The 25,445-nt window shown below is 36.1% G+C and overlaps 1 protein-coding gene across 1 annotated transcript in view; it reads left to right on the plus strand.

Annotated features, from left to right (window-relative positions):
• The first annotated feature begins 1,064 nt into the window (after positions 1-1,064).
• Positions 1,065-25,445, plus strand: part of LOC127415992 (tensin-3-like) — a 62,805-nt gene continuing 38,424 nt past the window's right edge. Inside the window, 7 exon segments of the mRNA XM_051655072.1 lie at positions 1,065-1,214; positions 1,403-1,468; positions 1,822-1,944; positions 2,288-2,352; positions 4,860-4,943; positions 6,725-6,885; positions 23,000-23,842. Of these exon segments, the coding sequence (XP_051511032.1) occupies positions 1,065-1,214; positions 1,403-1,468; positions 1,822-1,944; positions 2,288-2,352; positions 4,860-4,943; positions 6,725-6,885; positions 23,000-23,842 (1,492 nt within the window).

Raw genomic sequence — 25,445 nt, forward strand, 5'->3', positions numbered from 1 at the left:
ACATCATACGTATACATCATTTTACATTAATATAGAATGTATTTGTTTAACTTATGCAATAACGCAATCAGCAAACTTTCTCCAACAGTCTTCTCTTGCTTTGGCAGCAGAGGCAGTATTACTGCGTGCTTGTAATACAGTTTTGTAGTCCTCATATTTCTGCATAATTATTTCTTGCTCCTCAGCGGAAAAATATATGGTTTCTGAATCTTACATACTGCACCTTTAAGGATGTTATCCATTTGTCAAAGTCATGGAAAGGTCTTGAAAATTCATGGATCAAAATCATCTGTGGGAATCTTGTAAGGATGAGCACTATGAACTTCACATTGTTGCATCTGCTACTTAGCATGCCAACTGGAAAAGCAGTGTGGCTGAAGACATTACCCACAATCCTCTGCGCTTGAATTTATTTAAGTGTGTTTGGTCAAAGTGTGCCGACTTATGAGGACATGTAAATATTTTGTAAATGATCTGTTTTGAATTATGAGATGTTTTAGCTTTTTATGTGTTTTTAATTATGTTTTGCTGTAAAAAGTTGTGTTTTGTTTAAAGTTACCATTGGAGTGATTAGTGTTCGCTTTGATAAATTTTCATTTATAAAGTTGACTGGTTGTCTAAAACTTTGAAGTATTTGTTATCTACACCACCATTTAAGTTAGACCAATTGTTTGGTCACTTGGCAGGGCTGATGCATGATCTCATGTCAAAATAAAGATCTGCTTCAAAAAGAATGTTTTTATATTATTTTCAAATATATTGAAAATTATGGACTGCTATACTTAAAAATGAAGATTATTGAACTTAATAATCACTGATATTTTTGAGTTCGCCGAACGTTTTGTGAACGTTAATGGAATTTACAATCTAACTTGAATTAAGTTGGTAAAACTCATTTGCCAGAAGAAAAATACTTTGCAGCTGGTTGCCTTTTTGAGTTTACTCAACTTTTTATTTTTTACAGTGCACCAAAACAAATTCTTTCAAAGAGTTCTGTGCATTATTGAACTGAAGCCAGTCCCTCCCTCTCTATAGATCTCCTTACATGAGTGAACAGTGTTGTGATGGCAGAGGGATCTGAATTTGACCTGAACTACATTACAGAGCGCATCATTGCTGTAACCTTCAACCAGTCATGCACAGAGCAGACCTACCAGCACAACCTGTGCAGTATCATGCACATGCTGCAGTCCAGACATGCTGATCAATACATGGTGAGCAGCCAGAAAAAACAACTACCATACATCATTGTGTACCAACCTGTAATTAAGGTAATTATAAGTCTTTGTGTATCTTTTGACTGACTTTTGTTTAAATATGCTATGTCTATTTCTGAGTGTCACATTAGTTTGGGGTCTGTTGGGGGTCACATGTAACAAAACCCATATTTTGCCACATGCAGGTCATCAACTTATCCGAACCCAGGGATGACCTCAGCAGGATGAATCCCAGGATAAAGTTAAGCCATGTGTCATATGACTATTGTCATGTGACTGTTACAGATGTTGCGTGATAAATCTATCTATTTATAGTTTTGTACAAACTTGATCAGGCTTTGCACATACTTGTGAAGTCCATGCCAGCTCAAGTGCATGCTGTCATTAAAGCAAAGAAGGACATACCAAATACTTAGTAATCCATGTTACAGTAACCTTTCTATTAAACTTTTCACTCAAATTGTTATGCTGTTAATATAATGTGTAATGAAAAAAAACCCCCAAAAAACATCCAAAATAAAGCACTTTGACTTGTGGACTCCCTTTTGGACCCCACTATAACAGTCTATCTGTATAACACTTTCCCTGCATCACTGATTGTTAGGTGGTGGATTTGGTCTGACCAGAACAGCACGCTCCATCCCTTCATCTGCTGTGTTCAGTGTGTGAAAGCATGGACAACTGGCTCAGCGCACACCCTGAACATGTGCTGTTGCTACACTGCAAAGTAAGACATCTACAGTTCCAATTGTTTAGTGTTTTCAGTCTATCATTCATTATATTCTCAGGCTACAGTTATTCTTTTCCATTAGTACTGCTTGCTAATCCCTATAACCAGTAGCGGATTTTGGCATAGGCAACATGTGCTGTTGCCCAGGGCAGCATCTTGCGGGGTGCGGCACGAGGCACCCACACATTTTAGCAGACAAAACGTTCGAACTTCTGCCTGGGCAAACATCACTTTTTCCTTCAGGAAATGTAAACGTCTCGTTGTTATGAAGTCTTTGGGACTCTGGATCCATCCTTTAGGAATGACACGGCTGGTTAATTTCTTCCTGTTTCTCTCATAGGGCAGCAAAGACAGGGTGGGTATTATAATATCCTCGTACATCCAGCTATCTGATGTTTTTAGCAGGTAAAACTCAGCAATTCATGTCCATTGTGAACATGCCAAAATATTATTAAAAAGATAAATACTTTCCACGTGAGGTTTTTAAAGGGATAGTTCAGCCAAAAATGAAAATTCTCTCATCATTTACTCACCCTCATGCCATCCCAGATGTGTATGACTTTCTTTCTTCTGCAGAACACAAACAAAGATTTTTAGAAGAATATCTCAGCTCCGTAGGTCCTTACAATGCAAGTTAATGGTGACCAGAAATTTGCATCTCCAAAAATCACATAAAGACAGCATAGAAGTAATCTATAAATCTCGAGTGATTAAATCCATATCTTCAGAAGCCGTATGATAGGTGTGGTTGAAAAACAGATCAATATTTAAGTCATTTTTTACTATAAATCTCCACTATCACTTTCTTATTCTTCTTTTGTTTTTTGGCAATTCACATTCTTCGTGCATATCGCCACCTACTGATTGGGACTGGTCAAAGATGGAGATTTATAGTAAAAAAGGACTTAAATATTGACCTGGATCTGTTTCTCACGCACAATATTCATTTCTCTTCAGAAGGCATGGTTTTAACCACTGGAGTCATATAGATTACTTTTATTCTGACGTTATGCGATTTTTGGAGATTCAAAGTTCAAAGTCTTAATTTGTGTTCTGCAAAAAAAAGGTCATACACATCTGGGATGGCATGAATGTGAGTAAATGAGAGAATTTTCATTTTTGGGTGAGCTATCTCTTTAAGTCATTTCTAATTTTTCACACATGGTGTCTTGCTTTAAAGGTCTTTATATGCTTCTGTTTTCAGTCTCAAAATATCTAGTTGGTTCTGACTCACATGCTCACTCCCTAGAGTTGCAGCTCAATCAGATTATTTAATAACTGCTCTGAAGGAAATCAAGTGATAAGCGTAGAGAAACCTAGCTCGAGAAACTTGTTTTGTTTTGTTTTTGGGAAGGGATTTGTTGCCAAGTCCTTGTTTTTGATTGACTCACACACCAGGAAAGAGCAATAAGGTTAATATTTGAAGTTATGTGCCATTATATTGGCCATTTGAGATTACTGCATGACTGATTAACAGGAGTGCTTGATCCCTCTTGTATGAGTTGTAAAATCTATCAAATTGCTTGTCAATTGTTAAATTGTTAATTGTTTTCTGTTTTTCAATATTAAATAGGACTTGATTGGACTGTTCAGTACTTCTAAATCACACAACACTGCAAATAAATAATTTATTCATTAGTATTTTTGTCTTGTTTTCCAGTAAAATATCGAAACATTCTTAATACAAGAAGAAGAAAAAAATCTGCCAATGTGGTAAGAAAAATAAACTTGTTTTTCCTTTGAAAAAAACATTTATTTTTCTAACCCCATTGGCAAATAGTTTTTTCTTGTTTTAAACATAAACCTTTCTAAATGTAGTTATGCCATTTTGCTTGTCAAGTAAATACTGTTTACCTTGTTTTAAGAATGTTATATTTTTACTGGAAAACAAGACAAAAATACTAATTAAGAATTATTATTGTTATTATTGTTATTATTATTATTATTTTGAAGTGAAGTAGTTTACAACCCTGCCAAAGATTTCTTAAGTATTTTTGACTTTTTTTTTCATTAAAAATATCTAAACATCCTTCAAACAAGAAATTACTGGTGAAGCAAACTGACATAAGATTCGAAGTCTTGTTTTTAAAGACATCTTACAAAATGTATTGAGATTTATTTAGAAAAAATAAAATTAAATTAAAAAAAATAATAAAAATAGCCAATTAGAAAAATCAACTTAATTTAAAGGGAAAACAAGTTTATTTTTCTCATCCTAATTGCAAAAAGTTATTTTCTTGTTTTAAGCATAAACTTCACTATATTATGTCAGATTTCTTAATTTGAAATCAAGTCTTAATGTCATTTTGCTTCTCAAGTACATGAAGACCTACTATATTTTATTTTAAAGATGTAGATCTTTAGATATTTTAATAGAACAGAGGACAAAAATACTTATTAAGAAAATAGTTGTTTGCAGTGAAAACCATAGATAAAAATAACTAGATTTCCAGTAAAAATATCTAAACATTCTTAAAAATATATATATTTACTTGAAAAGTGGCATAAGATATTAAGTACAAAATTTTGTGAGGTTCATGCTTATAACAATATATATATATATATATATGCAGTATATATGCTAATAGGGTTAGAAAAAAAAACTAATTCAAAGGGAAAACTTGTGTTTTTCTTACCCCATTGGCAGATTGTTTTTCTCATTTTAAGCAATCTAACTTTTGTCAGATTTCTTTGAAAACAAGACATAATATCTTATGACATTTTGCTTGTCAAGTAAATAGATTTTGTTAAGAATATTTAGATATTCTTACTGGAAAACAAGAGAAAAATACTAATTATTATTATTATTATTATTATTATTATTTATTTATTTATTTATTTTTTGCAGTGTATTTTAAAGGTTTGCACATTAATTTGTGAGCCATGCTCTTCATCCCACTCCATGTCTCTAGTGAGGAGCAGGCATTGGATTTGTACTCCATGAAGAAGTTCTGCAGTGATAAAATGGCTAACCCTATGACTCCATCACAGAAAAGGCAAAGATTAGTAGTATTATTAGCAACAACAACTTCTTTTTTTCCTTACTTTTCAAACATATGAAATGCACTACCAGTCAATAGTTTGGACACACTCATTCTTTATTATTGTTTCTACATTTTGAAATAACACAAATGAATGGGATTTATATAGTGATGAAAAAGGCTAAAAGAAAATCAAACTATCTAATATTTGACCTTCTTCAATGTAGCCACCCTTTGCCTAGATTACAGCTCTTGGGATAATCTCAAACTAATTCATGTGCTGAAGACAACTGGGATGCTTTTAAACATCATTGAAGGAGTTCCCATGTATGCTTGGCACTTCTTGGCTGCTTTTCCTTCACTATCCAATCCAACTCCATTAAAACATTTTGTTTATAGAGAAATTCATATATAGGCAGAATTTATATTCATCTACTATATTAATTTCAATCATGTAAGCACAAGCCTTGTGGTTGTATGTTGCTTTTCTCCTTTAACGTTTCCTGAGGTGTTGGTGCAGTTATGACTTTTGGTCAATCAGCAGTTTGTGGATGAGTGAAGATTATCCTGTGAACAGTGATTCACAGTCACGCGAGAGAAGGAAATCCCTTTTTGTGGTTTGGATGTCCTGACATTATTCCCCACTTCCTTTTTCTGTGAAACATCTTCGTTTACATTATGTGACTCTTATTTGCACTATCGTCAACGCCACCATCTCCCTTCATGCATACAACGTGTAAATTGAGGAAGAGCTTTACTTTAAAAATCTTCCACTTGCTGTTTAGTACATCAGTATTTTCCTTCCCTTACATTCTCCCATGTTTTGAAGATTTTTTCACAGTAAGGTAAATTATTGTAATACCCATGCATGCCCAGAGAATTTCAACATAAATATTCTACTCTGACTGGTTGCTGGAATCACACAAAGAAGCTGTTTTTGGCAACACTGTAAAGAAACTTTTTGTTCTTTTTGATAGAGAGACACACCCAATCATGTAAATCAAGGAGAAATGTCTAAAAGTGTGATTTTTCAGTAACACCTTTGAGTTAAAACTCAAGTGTTCTCCTCAATTCACATTCTTGATGAATGATGATAATTGCATTTTTTGCTGTTTTATTATTGTGAAACATTGTTTTTTTAATATAGAGCTAATTATAATTAAGACTAACCCCATACTTTACATTTTAAGAACAAAAAATAAATAATTACTTAATTTATTGGTAACACTACAATAATGTACTTTTCATTAACATTAGTTAATGCATTAGTGATCATCAGCTACCAATGGAAAAATCTTTTTTCTTTTTTTTACAGCATTTATAAACCATTTTATTTCATCAAAATACTGTAATTTTGATTAATTAGGTTATTCATGTTTGTTCATATTACTGCATTAACTAATGCAAACATATACTACTTTTAATGTAAAAAATGTATTAGTATGTGTAGAAATTGAACATAATGAATGCTGTAAACGTATTGTTCACTGTTTGGTCATGTTAGGTGATTTAGTCAATAAATGTAAACGAATTCAACCTTTTTGTAAAGCGTAACCAATTTATTTATGGATCATTTATCTGGATGTCCCCAAAGGGATGTTGTTCCAGATTTAGCTAACTTTTGAGGACAGTTTTGTCCCTAAACTATTGTTAAATACAACACTTCCGCCATCCTTATGCAATGGGAAACCTTACACAATCAGTACAACTGTCATTGGGATTGACGGAAGTGTAAAAAGGTCACATGGCTGTGGAGAGAGTGTTTATAAGTCACTGATTCATCAGCTGTCATGAAACTCATGTGTTGATGTTCCCACATTACTGTGCGGTGCTTTCCATTCACTTCAGTCTACATTATTTGTTCTTTTCTCCATTCAAGATCCAAGATTTCTGGAGTACGGTGTGGTAGAGGTGCTGTTTTCCAGGATTGTGGAGAGAGATCCATCCCTTACTTCAGGTATCCTCACATTTCTGTTCGATTGTTCTTGTAATATTGTTATTGTAATGTAGAACAACAGCTTTAGGAGGTTTAAAGCTGTTTAAAGTAAATGGGTAAGAAGTAATTGGATTATTTAAAACTTTCAAGTTCTGTTAGAAAGACTGAACAACCTGCATGAGAAAATGGTAGTGGTATACATTCTCTCTGCAATTTTTATAACTAAATCTATCTTTCTATCTTTTTCTTCCTTCCTTTCTTTCTTTCTTTTTTTTTTTCTTTTCTTATTTGTTTTTTGCTTGTTTATCGATTTCAAGATTGTGGCCACTCCAATTGTCATTGAAAATGAACCTATGGATTCACTGGCTCAATGGAACTCATGTGAAAATGTTACAGCAGGAGGTAACACATCCTCTGACAGCTAAATGAGTGACCACAAAGTTCAATTGAATGTCATGATTGCTTGAGCAATATGGTTTATTCAATGGCTGATTTCATACAGTGTAGAGAGCAGGGTCAACAATGTCTATTTCATTTAAATAGCGAGACTATATAGCGTTCTTGTCACACTGTTATATGTAATATACTGTAATATGATTTGAGAAAAAATCCTTTTAAAATATTTAATGCCATCAAAAAAAAAATAAATAAATAAATAAATAAATAAAAAAATCAATATTCAATAGGCCTGGCCCCCCCCCCCAGTGTCCCCCCTAAATTGGAGTGGTAAATTGGTAAGAGTGGTATTCTCATTTTCCATCCCACTGAGAGTTTAGTGACCCCACATCATAATACATAGACCTAACAAATTATATTTAAACAACGCATCAGTGCATTATGACTGCATAATAGTCAAGTCAGGTCAAATTTATTTGTATAGCGCTTTTCACTACAGGTGTTGTTTCAGCTGTACACGAACTTATGCTATAACAGAAAATGAATGAATATGATGCCAATATTAGTTATTTATGTTTAGAACTTTTAGTGGTTAAAATGAGTACACTAAGTAAGTGTTGTGGGTCAATGATTAAACAAAAGGATTTTATATTAACTACGTTTTAATGTTAAAGTCCTTGAAGTCATCCCGAATTAACTGAGGAAATACACGTAGATGCATTGTCCTTTGATTTTGAAGGCTTTTGTTTGTGGTTATTTATTTTCTATGTAGTTTAAGAGAGTGTTGTCCCTCCTTTGACCAATCTGATATACAGTAAGTATCATTCAGTGAGGAGCATCGCAGTCTGGCTGGAAGCTTATAGCAGGTAATTTTGTTGAACTCCATGCTGAGCCCATGCTTAAGGGCAGAATCCCACGTCTTTGAGTTTGCATCAATTCATCCTCTGTGAAGTCTGTCTTAGTAGACTGAAGTGAAGTCTGTCTTAGTAGACTGAAGTGAAGTCTGGCTGGCACATGCTGCAGTTGGTCATCATCACTCAGCAACACAGTGGGAATCGGACATCAGGCAGGACCAGAGATGGATCTGGCAGGCTCTGGTAACCCTGAGATATAATCCCAAGGTTTAGACAGGGAAAGAAATAGAATAAAATTAGCGTAGATGCCATTCAATTTAAAGCAGAGAAGTGTTTTTTGTTTCGGCAGACCTTACTAAAGCAGCATAGCTATGAATTGAGGGATAAATTATCCCAGTGTATGCCTGGCTGAATAGATAAGTCTTTAGTCTAGACTTAAACTGTGAGAGTGTGTCTGAGTTCTGAAGGCTATTCCATAGTTTAGGAGCCAAACATGAAAATGATCTCCCTCTTTTTGTGCATTTTGATATACTTGGTATTGTTAACAGGCCGGAGTTTTGCGATCGTAGTGAGCTTGATGGATTATATAGCATGACAGAAGGTCACTTAAGTACTTTGTACCATTCAAAGCTTTGTAAGTAATTAAAAGAATTTTAAATTAATATGAAACTTAACAGGTAGCCAATGTAATGATGATAAAATGGGGCTGGTATGATCATATTTCATGGTTCTAGTTAGCACTCTAGCTGCTGCATTTTGAACCAACTGAAGTTTATTTATTAAATCTGCAGGACATCCACCAAGTAATGCATTACAAAAATCTAGTCTTGAGGTCATGAACGCATTAATTAGTTTTTCGGCATCAAAAACAGATAGCATGTGTCGTAGCATGGCAATATTTCTGAGGTGGAAGAATGCAGTTCTACAAATATTAGATTTTATTTTTCAAAGGTTAGATTGCTATCAAATATAACACCTACATTTTTTGCTGTAGAAGTTGACGTTACAGTACATCCATCAAGAGTCAGATTATATTTTAGCATCTTATTTTTTTAGGTTTTTTTTCCAATAGTTAGTTCTTCTGTTTTATCGGAATTGAGTAGAAGGATATTTCTAGCCATCCACTCTTTGATATCATTTATACACTCTGCTAATTTGGAAAATTGTGAAATTTCATCAGGTTTTATAATATAATAATACCCCGCTAATTATAATAATAATATTTAGCAGGGTAAAGTTTAATTTAAGTTGAATATTTATGTAATATATTGGCTTATGTTTCATAAGAGATTGTCTAAAAAGTCCACACACACTGTCCTAAATCGTGTGTCAAAAAAGTCTTAAACACTATTATAAATATATATATATATATATTTTTTTTTTTTTTTTTTTTTTTACACATTCTAAAGATTGTAAATTGTATGTATAACTTACACTTTAATTGAATGAATGAATTAATGAATACTTGGACACCTCTGAAGTTTTAGTGCTGTGGGTGGAATTTTCAGACGGTCACATACAAGCTCTAGTTAATGAAAGCCCATTGGAGCATTTTTAGGCATAATTCTCCAGCTACAACAAGCACTGACCGTTTGAGCTCAGTGTTTTATGCCTGTATGATATGGTCATATATTCTTTAACCAATTGTGCTAATGATATTGTCGTAACATGGTCGATGCCACAGAGCGTGGGTAGGATAATCCGAATGACAAACGAATAACGAGCCAACAACTTGTAGAGTTATGGTAGAACTTTCAGCTTTAGTTTTGCATCTTTGGATGTGCCAGTTCCAGTTTCAGTTCTACTTAATGTGGATTAACATGATGTTGTGAATGTAAGTGTAAGTTAAGTTACTTTTGTAGCGCAATTTCCCACTGTGGAGCCGAGGAGGGCGGGGCCGGGTTGGAATGAGACACACCCGGTCCCCAATCAGCCTGATGGGGCGCGCGAGGGATAAAGGCGGCCGGGGACGACAGTTCGAGAGAGAGAGAGAATTACAGACAGCTGTGCTGTGTTTCTCTCTCTCTCTCTCGAACTGTCGTCCCCGGCCGCCTTTATCCCTCGCGCGCCCCATCAGGCTGATTGGGGACCGGGTGTGTCTCATTCCAACCCGGCCCCGCCCTCCTCGGCTCCACACCCACGTATTTATCACAAAACCTGATCTGGATCTGATTTTCTGCCTTATTGAATGCACCAGAGCCCAACTCATATTTAGCAAGCATTCATTATAAAATATTTTTTGTATGTATGCATCTTTTCATTTTGCGAACAACATACAGTACACACTTATGTGATTTATAATGATGTATTTTTTTCACCGTCTTTTATTTAATGTTTTGTACTGTACAATGCAGAAACAAGACAAATGTAGTGCAACAAGTTTGGCAAAACAAACAAAGAAGTGACTCTGATGAAACTGCATGCAGGAACAGATGTAAAGAAACAGGTATGAAGAAACAGCAGCTAGTGTTATACAGAGGCCACACCGCACGTGTAATGGCAAATATATTATGAATACTCTTAAAATATTAAATTGGACCCTTCATAAACCACCCCATTAAAACCCAAATAAATGCCTTACCTTCTGTGAGAATAGCTCTTATACATTAAGCTCTCCACCACATCAATGCACTTCAACCTAATAATGCAGATTAATATTGGTACTGTTGGGTTCAGGCGCAAGAATAAAAAGCAAATGCGCAACTCACGATAGAACAAAGCTGCAGAGTTGATCCTGCTGCTTCTCTTGCAAATGCAATGCAAGAGAAGCACTAAATAGTTTACAAGGAAGATAACAAACACAACGTCCTCTTTATGAACACCATTTCTCAATCAAATACTTAACACACACCAGTCACAAGGGAGAGGCACACATTTGCTCAGTAACAGAGAATTGAGCTTAATATTAAGCAACAGTATTGTCTAAGAGGCGCACACCAAGTGCTTTCAATGAGGAATGTGCATAGACACTGACAGACATAATAATGATTAAAAAAACAAATTAAAGCCATATTATTGGTCACTTATAATTACGATGCATGCAGCTTTTTTAAACTCACAGTAATTGAGATAGATACATGCATTTAAAATTCACTATTTACACTGGACCATTTAAAATGAAGTAATGAGTTTTAAAGGAAATGGTGACCATTTACAAGACATGTACATGCTGATTATTGCCTACCGCTTCAATTTTAATCTAAAATCTTGATGTAGCCAATCATTCATTTTACCCAAGAATTTTACTGCATAAGTCATTTTAAAGAACAGCATGTCAGCATGGCTTAAAGTTTGTGGGTAAAACCAGAATGTTGGGGTATATTGATTAATTGAAACATTGTCATGAGCCTGTTTGTTTATATATTTTAAAATTAAAATAGTAACACAATGTTTTACTCAAATTTAGTGAATGTTTGATTGTATTTAAAAAAAAATTGCATGTCCGCAAATATTAAAACAGCAAATTATGTTTTATATGTGTCGAGGGGACATTTAAGGTATAATACAGTTGCCCCCCTACAAGCACACCTTGCCCAACCCTGGTCCCCCTAGTCAAAATGGTCTAGAACCGCCCCTGCTTGCTACTGCTAGAACATACACAGATATACTTAGTTAAGCATATGGACATGCTGCTGCACAATTAGAAAAACACAAGACATGCTGTATCAAGCACGTAGGACATTCTGCTGCACAATTAGACTTAAATACAATCCCCATGTATTTAACCAGATTTAGACAGAGCTGGGGAGGAGGAGGGTTTCATAAAACTGGTTATATGCAAACTGAGCAAATTTAAATGTTTGACAAAGACAGAGGACGGAAGTTGATTCGCTACCCCATAACATGTCAGAGGACCTATCAGCTTACACCACACGAGCCGATTGGCATAACATATCACATGTGATTGTGCAAATTGGCTAACAGATAACAAGTTCAAAGAAACCTTCAGCATGCACCATTTAGAGTTTCATGCCTGATCTTCAGCCATTTTAAAATGTGTTTTAGGCTATATAAGGAAAATGTAACACTGAAAGGCTTTTTTGGAAAATGTAGGCTTAAACAGAACAACAATTCTGAAACACAAAATAATTCATGAAGGAGAAAGAATGTAAAAGTTTACATGAAAATATCAAACCCTCCTTTTGGCCAACGGAAGTTGTATTAAAGCTCACGTGGCAACTTGTGGCGAAATAATTAAATTTTGTTACCCAACAGCTACAGCAAAAATATGCTGATTGTGGAATTTTAGTTTGAATGATTGAATTCACAACAATTATTCTAATATAAGACTAGGCGTTGGAACCAATATACAAAACAACAAATAGAGAAAAGTATTTATGCAATTGGACCTTCAGCTCAAAACCTATTTTCTGAAATACAGCCCTCGTGACATCTAACCTCAATCTCCCCTACAGAATATTTGATATTATGACTCTTTTATATATAAATAAATATATACAGTCAATGCTAATAGTCTCAAAACCCCCAAATCTTGCCAATTTATCAGCCTATATATAAAATAATTCCTTATAAATATTAATTGTACACAAAATGTCATATTTAAACCACTAAATTACTCAGTCAACTCTCTCTCTTTCCTTTTTTGCTCTCTTTATATATCTCAATCATGACTCACGGTTCGTTTTTCCTTACCTCTTCAGACCCAGGCCACTGTTTTAACAATACAGAGAAAACATTTGTGACACATCATAACTATTTTTTAGTTTTCTGGAATGTTGTTCATGTATTCATCTGTGTCAGACAAATTGGTCTATATACACTTACAAAATAAGTGTATGTGGTAACATGCTGTACTAGAAACACAAATGTCGCTTTTAGATTCACTAACTACACAGGGACTTGTTTTCATAGTTCTTGCGGGAGCACATCGGCCTCTCAGGGGACTTTAGTGGTAAAGCCATGGCACTGTGGCTCTTTTCTAAGTGGGAAAACAAAGCATGAATGCACATGGAGGCACATGTTTATTTCTGGATGTAAAGAATAGTTTTGAGAGACATGAAGTCTCGGTAATGGTCTAGTAATTGTCAGGCTACAGGAAACACGCCTTACTTTTAATACCCTTATTAAGTCTGGGCACTGTTTGCTACAGATAATTGGAACATATGAGACTGTGCTGGACTGCTCAGTGTGGCCGGAAAACCTCCCACAATAATAGTAAAATTTTTGTATTTGGCCCTCATCTAATCTTGTTTGAGGTCTGCAGAATGTAATGAGCTCCCAACCAGACCTGGCAGTTTCCATACTGTATTAAGTGACTGCCTGCTCAAAGAACTGTGTACGATGTTTTGTCCAGGGGAACACAGAAGAGGGATGGAGCGCAGTCATAACAGACAAAAATGAATCTTGTGTTATTCAAGGGCCACTATGTAGAGGTGAGTGGGGTAACATTTAATGATTTCTAATAAACACTACAAGGCGCTACAACAAGAATGACTTTTATTCCCTTTAACACAATACACGAGGGCAATAGATTATCCAGAAACACTTAGTGTAGGGAGGCAGGTTTTTTTGATAGAGTAGATAGAGCATTAACCTTCAGAACCTAATATATTTTAGCTCTAAGCAGTGGATATTTCACTTTGAAACTACTGTGTTACGTCTAAGGAACCACCACGTAATATCATTTTGAGATCTGTTTTCAAATTATCCACTTCATTCTTATATTGGAAGCAGATTGTTTTTTTTTTTTCTCTCTCTCTCATTTCATGCTAAAGTAAACTCTTTTTCTATGCCAGGTTACAGAAGTGTTAAACAGTTATCCATCTTCTGCATGCCTGATTCACTTGAAGCATGTTACATTCTACATTGGTGCTTTATTGTGAACAAAGTTTATTTCAAAACATCAAACATAACTGGATAGTTAATTAAAACTGGCCACCATATTGTTTATCGGCTATAACATAAAAATGATTCTCAGCTATCGTATTGGCCAAAATTTCTACATCAGTGCACCCCTACAAATTATAAGTCAGGATGTCTCCCATCAACAGATTATTATATTTTTATTATAAGAAAGTGTGGTGAACAATCGGACCAGATGACATTCCATGAGCCAGTTTATGGCGGAGCCCCTTTCTAACTTTCAAGGCAAAGAAAAGTTGCTCCATTTTGATTGGATCGTGGCAGGACCAACACAAACAAATGTCAAGCACATCCATCAGATAAGCTGCTCGGACAACTGACAGACACCCCTCACAAGGCAGGAAAGACCTTCCAACACATTGAAAAAGACCTCTCATTGGTCCATGAGTGGTTTCTTAGCAACCTCTCAAACCTCCCATCCTAAGGCCAGAGGTGAGAAGGACCATAACATTCTTCAAGACTTCTCAAAGCAGCATTAACTTACCATGTGGCAAAAGCTGAAACAAAGAAGCCTCAAAGACAAATCTTTACACACAAACTTTTATTCATAACATGGACACCAACTGCAACACATCCACTCCATGTTTGTTTACAAAACTGTTTATGGAAATTGCAGTTGTTCAATTAGCATAATAGTTCACACAAACTAAACTATGGTGGTATAAATGAATGCATGCTTAATATTTAATCTTTCAATAACATGGTTGGTCTCTATATCTTCAGGCAAATGCCAAGAGTATTTTTGAAGAGGTTTGGAAAAGGAACAATGCATAGACAAGACTTTAAAGACATTGTTCTTACTATGTACTTTAAAATAGGCAAATGTTTCACATAGAGAAAGTAGGGTGAGCCACACTGTGTGGACCCCCCTCCGATCTCAGCAGCCAATCATAACCCTGGAACAAGAAGCGGCAAACTGAAATCTCCTCCTCATCAGGAAGGTATAAATCAACCTTACAACAGCCACACCTTCGTTCTGAGTTCCCGGCTGTTCGAGTTTGAGAGAAATAAGTAAAAAATAATCAACGTCCTGAGTACCCGTCCAGAGGGTCATTAACAGAACACAAACCATCCAACATTCTTAGTCTCCATCCGAGAGACAGAGACTCTGGCGAGCAAACCTTCTCCTCAAGTTTCGTGCATCTGCGTGTTCCAGATGATGAATCTTGCACTGACACAAGGGCTGTATATCTGCGTGTTCCAGATTGCAACAACCCTCTCTGTGCATCCAGGAGATCAGCATTCCTAAGCTCCTTTGTGTCCAAGGCTTTTGAAATGGAATCCAGCTCCTTCCCCACTGTAACGTGGCCCTGAGCCCCAGTGGAAGACGTTGCCATCACCAAACCCATCAATCGATCAAGGAGAACGTAAATATCACACTGAACCTCTTTCCAGAGACCTTGGCATTACTATCAGTTTATGATTTTATAATGTTCTTTAGATTGCATAACCTGTGTATCAAATGCCTTGCAAATAATCTTTGAGTTATTTGTTTAAATGGAAATAAGTCTTTCACCTTATTAATTAACAGAGGAACAGCAATTTATCTTTCCATAGTCATACTTTACCGTTGCTACATCTAATTCAACCACATACATCCTATGCACTTTATTTACCTATTCATTTATTTCATCTTTTATCATATTAGTACCATTTTGTAGTTTTGTTGGTTAATCTTGTTTATCTTTTTGTAAATAAAACTAATTTTATTAAAACTGTGTGTTCCTTGCATTGATGATACAGAAGAGCTCTAAAGGGTTAGGCTGCTCTCGAATCCTTCAGATTATTCAGATGACCAACTCATTCCAAATTAAATAATTTTTATTTATTGAATGGTCCATTTTGATCATTCTTTTACTGTTGAGGTGAAACTCCTTAGCTGGTGCCCCGAGGATGGAGGGAGGGGCCGTCTGATTTTAATAATCACACACACATACACCTTAATGAAGTGTGATCAAAAATCATCACATATTTTGGTGTCTTGTGTGAGGCCCAGTTCATTTCAGCTGGTGCCAGGGTGATTTTCACTACAAAAGCATGTATAAAATAGGCCCAAAGAAATATGATTGTTTTGAAAGAATTTGAATCATTTAGTAATTCTCTGATAACCTTTTATATTTTTTGGCAAGTCACCAACCCATATTATAAATATTTTATGATATGCATACATTTGTAAACATAATTTTACCTTACATGAAGAAAATGAACTTTGATGCACAAAAACATTTTTTTAGCATGTGCAAATTATTTTCCCATGTGCCAGAGGCATGCACAGATCTCAGCAGTGACAGGGGCAAAAGGATGAATAAGGGCACTGATTTTTTAATTGTATTTATTTATTTATATATTTATTTTTAAAGAGTAGCACTTAACTATACTTAACTAATTCTTTGCTTTTTGAGTATTTAAGGATTTTTCTTGTGTTATAAACATAATTTTTTATTTTTATTTTCAGACATGGTCTTTGATAATCCCATGTTTTTGACGTGCCATAGTAAAACCATGGTATTTTTTTGAAGTATCTTTAAGTACTATGACAGTATCATGAAATATGAATATAATCATTCAGTCAATAATACCATGGTATTTTTCTGATAGTGATTAGTCTAATAGTTCAAACAAAAACCAAACTGGTTTTGCCTGAATCAGAAAGCTTCTTAAGATAATGGCAATATTCTATAAAAGATGTATTAAATTTCTATCACTGAATTATAGATAATAGTTAATAAAGCTGTCTACACTGCAGGTGTGCCATGTGATGTAGGAAATGCAATAGCAATCAAGTATTAATCTGTTGATGAACTTACAACACAATAAATAGAGTGGACATTTTTCTGACCTGTGCTGAATTGCATTTATAGTTCTGCGTTGGTGTGTCTGCGTCGTTTTGTGAGTACACAGCCAAAATGCTAACTATATGTTTCATAAATAAAAGCAATGTAATATCTGGATTCTAAAGTATTTATTAAATTATTGTAACATTAAAAATGTGTTTAAAGTATGTGAACATGTTGAAATGTAGGCTACATATTATTTATTATACTTGTTGCCTGCATTGCAGACAGGAAAGAAATGAGGAAATTACTGTATGCTTGCTCTTGAGTCTAAAACATAAACATGTTTTGGCATACTTTTGATGTTCCGTGCCTCTCGAAAGCTCGTTCCAAACAAAAGTGAGAAAATTAATGGGCCCTTCCACAGGACGAAGGGTACATTCATACAGTAATTCCGTGTTCCCCTCAGAGTACCCACATCAAGGGCTCTACACTTCGGATGGTTGGGCATAGGGAGGATCGCTTGTGATTAGAATCCGCCCCAGATCTGCTGTAGCGTGCACTGTTAAAGGCACTTCCGCTTAATTTTCTATAATACGCCCACGATTTACAAAGAAACCTCATAATAACACATTATTACTGTTATTGTGAGATTATTACCAGACTTTAATTTTGTTTTATTTAATAATTTTAATTAAATGATGCATATGCCCCTGCTGCCCCCATTCTGTGCGTGTCACAGTCATGTGCTCTTCTTAATCAGCTAGACAGCTAGAAGTGATGTGCACATACTATAAGTATATGGTCGCATAACTCACACACACACACACACACACACAAAATAAAAAATAAAACGTATCATCGGCACATCTTACCCTACTCTCTGCTATTATTCAAAAGTAAATCTGCTTCAGGGAATTGAATTCGGAGAGTGTTTATCTTCATCAAAATAACCTTTGTTCTCCTCCTCCAGGTAAAGTTCAGTGATCAGATGGGTACTAGTAAGTTAGTGCACTTGTTAGGGTGACCTTATAATTGCTTTTGGCTACCCAGAATCAAGTGTTTTGTATAGTAAAGGGACTGTGCTGAAGAATCGGAAATTCCAGGGCCGAATATTTAAAAGCTGGGAATTTCTCTCTGCAACTCTCAGACAATTTAAACAGCTTAATGTGTATGTGAATGTGTCATATGGGACTGAGGGTTGATGCCTGCACGTCTGGTTGTGTGATTCAGTTCTTAGCTGCTGTGTAATTTAGAGATACCTCATGGTTGGAGCACAAACAGCCTTTACAATTTACAATACATAAACTCAAATATAGCATTACACACTCACAAACACACATTTGTATGTCTGTAATTATTCCCAGTTGCAGCGACAAACAGTCTGAAGGAGTGCTGCAACCAAAATGTTTCATCCTGTATCATTTTCTTTCTTTCTTTCTTTCTTTCTTTCTTTCTTTCTTTCTTTCTTTCTTTCTACTACACCAATACTTCCTTAATCTCTCTCTCTCTCTCTCTCTTTTCTCTCTATCTCAATTCTGCGCTCCATCTCTCCACCCACACATGACTCCGCCCCTCTGTTTACATTCCTCACTCCATATTTGGAGGGCTCAAGGTCCTCTGATTGTCCATGTGTGCTCTACGACAAGCATATGTGTGTGTGTGTGTGTGTGTGTGTGTGTGTGTGTGTGTGTGTGTGTGTGTTGTGTGTGTGTGGTGAATACAGCTGTATTCTGAGGAGCATTGGCTGGCTTGAGCGGAATACTGCTTCCCAAGCCAGGATTTTCCTGTATACCCAGGAGGGGCACCTAAAAGGGGTTACCTGTGTGTAGAGGTAGAGAAAGAGAGAGGGAGAAAGAGAGAGAGGGAGAGGGATTGCTGGCAGAATTGTAAAAGGAAAGGGAGGAGAGAAAACAGGGGAAAGCGAGCAAAAAGATTGAGTGAGAGAAAGAAAGAAAAAAGGAGAGGAAAGAAAAGGAGACCCAGGGGAGCTGTTATCACCTTATGGAAAAGAATGCAAGCTGCCTGTCTGTTTAAAACTGCATGAAGAGAGCAAGACACAGAGAGAGAGAGAGAGAGAGAGAGAGAGAGAGAGAGAGAGAGAGAGAGAGAGAGAGGGAGAAAATGGGCACAATCTGTAGATTTGCCTGCAGGATAACACGGTCAGAGCTACTTACCTCTTTCCTTCCTATTTGCTCTTTCTTTATTCATTCAAAAATATAATTGTTTGTGTTATTTCTTTTCTTTTCAGTTATTCTGTCAAATGTATTTTTCTCTTGTTCTTTGTCCTACATTTATGGTCAAAGTCATCTGTTGTCTTCTCGGACACCTTTGTGGTCTGACTCGAGAGGATGTTTCTGGAAAGCATTAAGTTTGTGACGTTCTGTGTGTGTTTATGAAGCTGTATGTGGTACTTTCAACAAGAACATGTGCTGAGTATGGTTGATCTGTTTTGTGCGTTGTTGAAAGTTCCAGTGGTAAAATAATGCACTTTATTTTTCAGATAAAGTTGTTGCATAAGACTTTTTTAAGCAAAAAGAAGGTTCACAGCAACATGTTTTGGCAATGTTAAAGACAGAGCATTGCAAAGATGCCAAATAAACTGGCCAATGCATTATACTATTTCGTTTTGATCATATGTTGAAATTTGAAATATTTGGATTGTGATAGTTTGAAAACGATGACAATGAAATCACAGTTCACAGTTCTCTCTGTGTGTGTGTGTGTGTGTGTATGTATGCATGTGAAAGCTGCCAGCTGTGGCGTTTTATCATGCATGCCTGGTATTTGGATTTCAGCCTCCTGAGACTAAGAGAGATTTACTGGTTTAGTTAAGAGTCAAAATGTTTTCACCTGTTGACTATACTGACCAGTTTTGTCATAGTGAGATCTGGTAGACAAAACACCATTCTGCATTTTTACACAACATAAACAGTGGCTTAAAAAGGGACATTTGGACATTTTTGGACTGAATGCTAATGCATTAGATACAACTTATCAAACCATTCTGCAAATACATGATACTAGCGCTTTTCTCAGAACCATCTTCACTTGCCTTAGCCAGTTTTGCAATGACTTTTAACAAACTGGTGTCAAGGTGATTTTTAGTGGATGTATGAAGTCAGTTCTCCTCAAGTTCACAGGTGTCCTCGCAGAGTAACCACAGGTCTATGATTAACTACGTATTTTCCATTCAGTTTGACAACCGGAAATTGTCCAAATCCTTTTTTCTCAATTAGAACCATATCTGTTGTGATTTTATTTTTTGTGTGTGAAATAAATGCCACTTGCTTTAATATTTTGTTTTATAATGCAAAGACATTCATTCATTTTTCAGTAAGTGTCCAAACACTTTTTGGGGCCACTGTATATCTTGAAGGCTATACAGTATGTTTAGAGTGGATACTTCATATCAGCTCTGCTGGCTCTGGAGTGTGGAATGATGTTAATTGTCAGTGTTTTTCTGTCTGGGTGGATGTGTTTGTACAGCCTGCATGTGTGATGCAGCCTTTAGGTTTCATTCTGAATGGTGGAAGTGAGTTATCAGTCGAGATCAGTGTTGCAAGGCTCTGAGTATTTGTGAATGTGTCATGACACATGATGCTATCTTCTGCGATCTGTGTTCAGCTGCCACCGACTGAATGATGTGTCTTTGCAAAGAACACACACAACGGCCACACAAAGACATATCTTGGTGTCTGTGTAGTGTAATAGTGTAAGCATACAATGACTAAGGTGTCTGCAACTCATTGGCAGGGTGTTATCATTGTCTCTGTACCCCAGACACTGACACATATGTAATTCTAAATGTAGGGCAGTGGGTGTTAGTGAAGATAGGGGCCACAAGTGTGACTTTGTTTTCAACACCTTTTTATCACCACGGTAACTTTAAAGACACACTTAGTAATTGTTTCCACCTAAAGAATTGCTTAGAACTTTTGACAAATGTGTTAAATTATATACACTCACATGAGCTGAAGGCTGCTGTCATATCAGTGACCTACGTATAAAAAGCTACATTTTATCCTACATTAGAGATATAGAATAGATCTTCTAAATGCGTGTTCAATTAGAAGACACTTGATTCAAAGTGGCTTACATATGGGAAACATCACAAGAAATGTATCATACAGGAGCGATCAATATTAGCAGTGCTGCAAATACAGAATTTTAAAGTAAACTAGAGTAGTACAGAAGCTAGAGCAGAAGTGTCACTGCAGAAAAGTAGACAAAAGAGAGAAAGAGAAAAGCAATTTTTTATTTATTTACAGAAAATGTATTTGTTTATAGCCCCCCTATTATCAGACACTTTCCGTTTTACACTAAATTAATAACTGAAAAGTTTGTCTGGGAAAAGGTTTTTTTCTCTAATGGCATTTTTTACAAATGCATCTGCTTTTGAGTAAAGCTCAATCCACACATATAGGTGTCAGCATAAAGTTATATAGACCATTGAAACATAAACAAAACATGACATATTGTGACTTAACCGTGTAAAGCCTGACATATGAAAGAATTGTCAGAAATTGTAAAACTTTTTTTGCTGGGTCTCAGGAACTTATGGTAAGATGACATTATAATAGCTTGTAATGTAAAATAATAATCTTTAAAATTGACAGAGCAGGCTGCATCTATGAGAGTACACAGAAATATTAGTTCACACTTTAAATATATTTTATATTATAAAAGTATTTGTCAGAATTCTCAAAGCTCTGTGATTTTTATTTTTTTTTTTGGTGGTGGGCATGAATATAATGTAATGGTGATTGAGAGATATACCTCAAAAGTCTAAAATTCGATTCTAAAATTTTAGACAAAAATGCTCATTCAAAGGCAAAAACTGTGCATTTCAATTTTACATGTGTGCCAAACACTGACAATTGCTTCTTGCTCTTTTGTTAGCATATTGTGGCATAATGGGACTGTTTTTCTATATAAACATGTGCCAGATGTCTTTGACTGTTGCGCTGCATCCAGCTGTTTTTTCAGTATCTCACGTGTTTTTAGGTACTAAGGTAAAAAAAAAAAGAAAGAACATCTGCTTTTAAAACTTTTTTTTTTTTTTACATCTTGAGACACCTGCGTTCTGTTATATGTGTTGTGCTGTGTCTGTTATAGCGCAAGAACGTGTTTCGTCTGAATGGCCCCTAAGTAGTGTTTTTTATGTTTTTTTATTTTTTATTTTATTTTATCCCCTTTTCTCCCAATTTAGAATGCCCAATTCCCACTACTTAGTAGGTCCTCATGGTGGCTTGGTTACTCAACTCAATCCGGGTGTTGGAGGACAAGTCTCAGTTGCCTCTGCTTCTAAGACATTCAGTCCGTGCATCATATCACGTGGCTCGCTGAGCATGACACCGCAGAGACTCACAGCACGTGGAGGCTCATGCTATTCTCCACGATTCACGTACAACTTACCATGCACCCCATTGAGAGCGAGAACCCCCTAATCGTGACCACAAGGAGTTTACTCCATGTGACTCTACCCTCCCTAGCAACCGGGCCAATTTGTTTGCTTAGGAAACCTGGCTGGAGTCACTCAACATGCCCTGGATTCAAACTCGCGACTCCAGGTGTGGTAGTCAGTGTCAGTACTATCTGAGCTACCCAGGCCCCAAGTAGTGGGTTTTAAAATTGCTGCCAAGTTGAAAGGAGTTCAGTTTGGAAATGTTAATCTTGAGATCCCCGCATTCTGTTTCATTCCATTGCGCTCCATCTAGCGTCCTGTTCGATCAGCCTTTATTGCAGAACTGGGCTAAGCTACCTGCCAGTACCACGGTGAGGTAGAGTCTGAGCTGCAAATGCCCGCCTCACAACAGAGTTCAACTGAATGCCACTACTATCTGTGAATCTCATGAAGTTTGAATACTGAGGTACTCAAGTACTATTGAACCTTTTTTTTTCTTGTTTTACTTTTTATTTAAGATTTGAGAACATGAATGGACTAAAAATCATTTGATTTGATCATTTTGCAGTTTAGTTTAAAATGGAACACACTTTAGTTAGGTATGTTGTGTGCATTAAGATAGCAAAGTGCTGTTTCATTTATAAGTATTCGTTCCGCTCTCTTGTTGGTTTAAAAATCTGGTGATGACGGAAATTTTGGAGCTTTTTTTCCCCTAACTGAAATTGTGTCTTTAAAATTTGAATATTGTTAATATTTAAGTGAAATTTTTAATTTAGCTGCTCAGCCTTATTGTAAAAATTATTTCCTTCTTTATTTCACAGCCCAGCCACACGAAGGCACCCACTCTCTGAGAAGTGACTCTGGACTCTCAAGCTCCTCCCAGTGGACTGGAGGATTAGTCTCTGGGCTCCAAGTCAGCTACAGCTGCGAGGAGCAGCCCCAGCTCCAGAAAGCTATCCCTGGATTCAGAATGGAGGAGGAAAAACCTTCTTTATGCATCACAAGGCGTGACCCTATAGCTGCAAATAGTGCAGATGCTGTATTTGATAACTCTTATCACTTAAATGGTGAAACTGGGTTCATAGAGCACAAAACGGACATTATAAATGATGATGATGATATCCCCACCCCTAATGATGCCACTGCTGCTCTTTCAGACTCTAAAGAGACACTATCTTCAAGGGAAATGTCTGATTTGCCTTCACTTAGAGGTGAACAAAGATGTCAGAACTCCGTCCAATCAGATGTTGGTCGAGGGGTGAATTCCTCAAACATGCTCACACACACACCAGTATCTACTGGATATCAGACACATATATGGGTGACACAGCTGCAGTCAGTATCGCCTAATTCTTACACGCACACTCCATCAGACAGACTGGAACAAAGGGAGGAGATGGAGCTCCGCAAGGGTGCAAGCAAACCATTATTACCTGACAATGGCTTTCCCGGGGTGCAGTTAGAGACAGAAAAGGATGATGAGTTTGCTATTCTTGCTTTGGACATAGATCAGTCAATTGAACAGCTAAATCAGCTTATCCTGGACCTCGATCCAGAGTTTGAGCCAGTCCCCACACAGACAAGGGGCCAAATGACCCATTCAGCCTCCCTGCACACCAATGGAAAGATGTACTCAGGTGGAAGGTCCAAAGCCCATCAATCAGGTAACAGCTATTCCTGACATGTTCACCGAAGGGGTGGGGGTGAAGTCACGACTAGTCAAATTTGACTCGACTAATGGAACTGACTAGTCGACTATTCAAAATTTGGGTATCACTAGAATACTGTTTCACACTTAAAAGGTAACTATGCAGGAACTAATGCAGGACAAATTAGTAGTAATACATTAACAGTTTAGTAACTAATATCAACTAATTTGTAAATACAATTAACTAATTAGTAAGTAATATCTGATGACTGTAATAGTTCACTGTTAGCTAATCAATAATTACTGAATTTTCTTTGCCTCACTGAGAACTATTAACTGACTATGGGTAAATAATAACTACATTAAAACACGCAGGGGTGAGTAAACAATCACTGAATTTTCATTTTTGGGTGAACAATCTCTTCAACCGAAAGCTGCGCTGCTCCAAGGCCGATTCCACTTGTCTGTGCACTCTTCCGTCCTGGACAGTTAGTCCACTCAACACAGTATTTTATATTAAAACTTTTGAATACTGATATAATGATGTATAAAATGCTTATAAAATAAATTCTCCCTTTGCCTATGTATGAGGCTCTCTCTTCCCTGAACTGGCATCTCCGGCTCCCCTTTATCTCTCTCTCCTGCTGATTCAGGGCCGGGCGTGTGTCCTCACGGCCCGGCCCCGCCCTCCTCCTCCTCACACTGCGCTCTCCCCTTTTTAGCCTGCCCACCTGCTCAGGTAGAGCACTGAATAATGCAAACCCTGATTGGATTAGATTAGGCTTGATGAACATGTAGTTTTCAAGTGTAAATAATTCAGTTGGATTAGAATTAGATTCAAAAAGTTATTGAAAAACATAAAATACAATTCATATAAAAATGACTTGAATACACCTCTCCTATGATGAACACAAACACACACACACACACACACACACACACACACAGACACACAGATATACCTTGAAAAATATGTTTGAAATCTTTTTTGCTTATGTGTATTCATGGTGCTAGGAAAGTATTTTAATAGACCTTTTATCTTGATGGTTACACAAGTTAAAAAAAAAAAAAAAAAAACAGTTTTGGAGTCATTAAGTCAAAGTGTTTGTAAAATATATACTGTAAATGCTTTCAAAAATTTATGAAGCCAACATTTATACTAATATTAAATTCATAAGAATTTGGCACCTGCATTATAAACAAAATTTTTAAAATAATGTTCCTTTTTTATTATCTCTGACAAGAACACAAAGGCACGATGTCACGCTTCTCTGAAGATGCATTTTTATGTTGACAATAAACAATATAATTGTTCACATTTTTTACGCTGGATTTTAAGGTGTTAATGTTGTGATGAGTAAATAATTAGTAGTTATTATTATTTACACATAGTTAGTCTATTTGTAAATAGACAAGTTCCTTGTCTTATTTTTTTTTTTTTAGTAAAAATAAATTTCCGCCATTAACTATGGTTAATTCAGGCTACAATATTACTATAGTTATATATAAGGGACTCCGCGCAAAAGAAGAAAAGTATTGTGATGAAATAATTTTTTGCAAGTAACATATTTGCTAAATCACAAATATGAATGGGAATGCAAATGGATAGCCATCTTTAG

The sequence above is a fragment of the Myxocyprinus asiaticus genome, chromosome 25 (assembly GCF_019703515.2).
Source record: "Myxocyprinus asiaticus isolate MX2 ecotype Aquarium Trade chromosome 25, UBuf_Myxa_2, whole genome shotgun sequence".
Classification (NCBI taxonomy): domain Eukaryota; kingdom Metazoa; phylum Chordata; class Actinopteri; order Cypriniformes; family Catostomidae; genus Myxocyprinus; species Myxocyprinus asiaticus.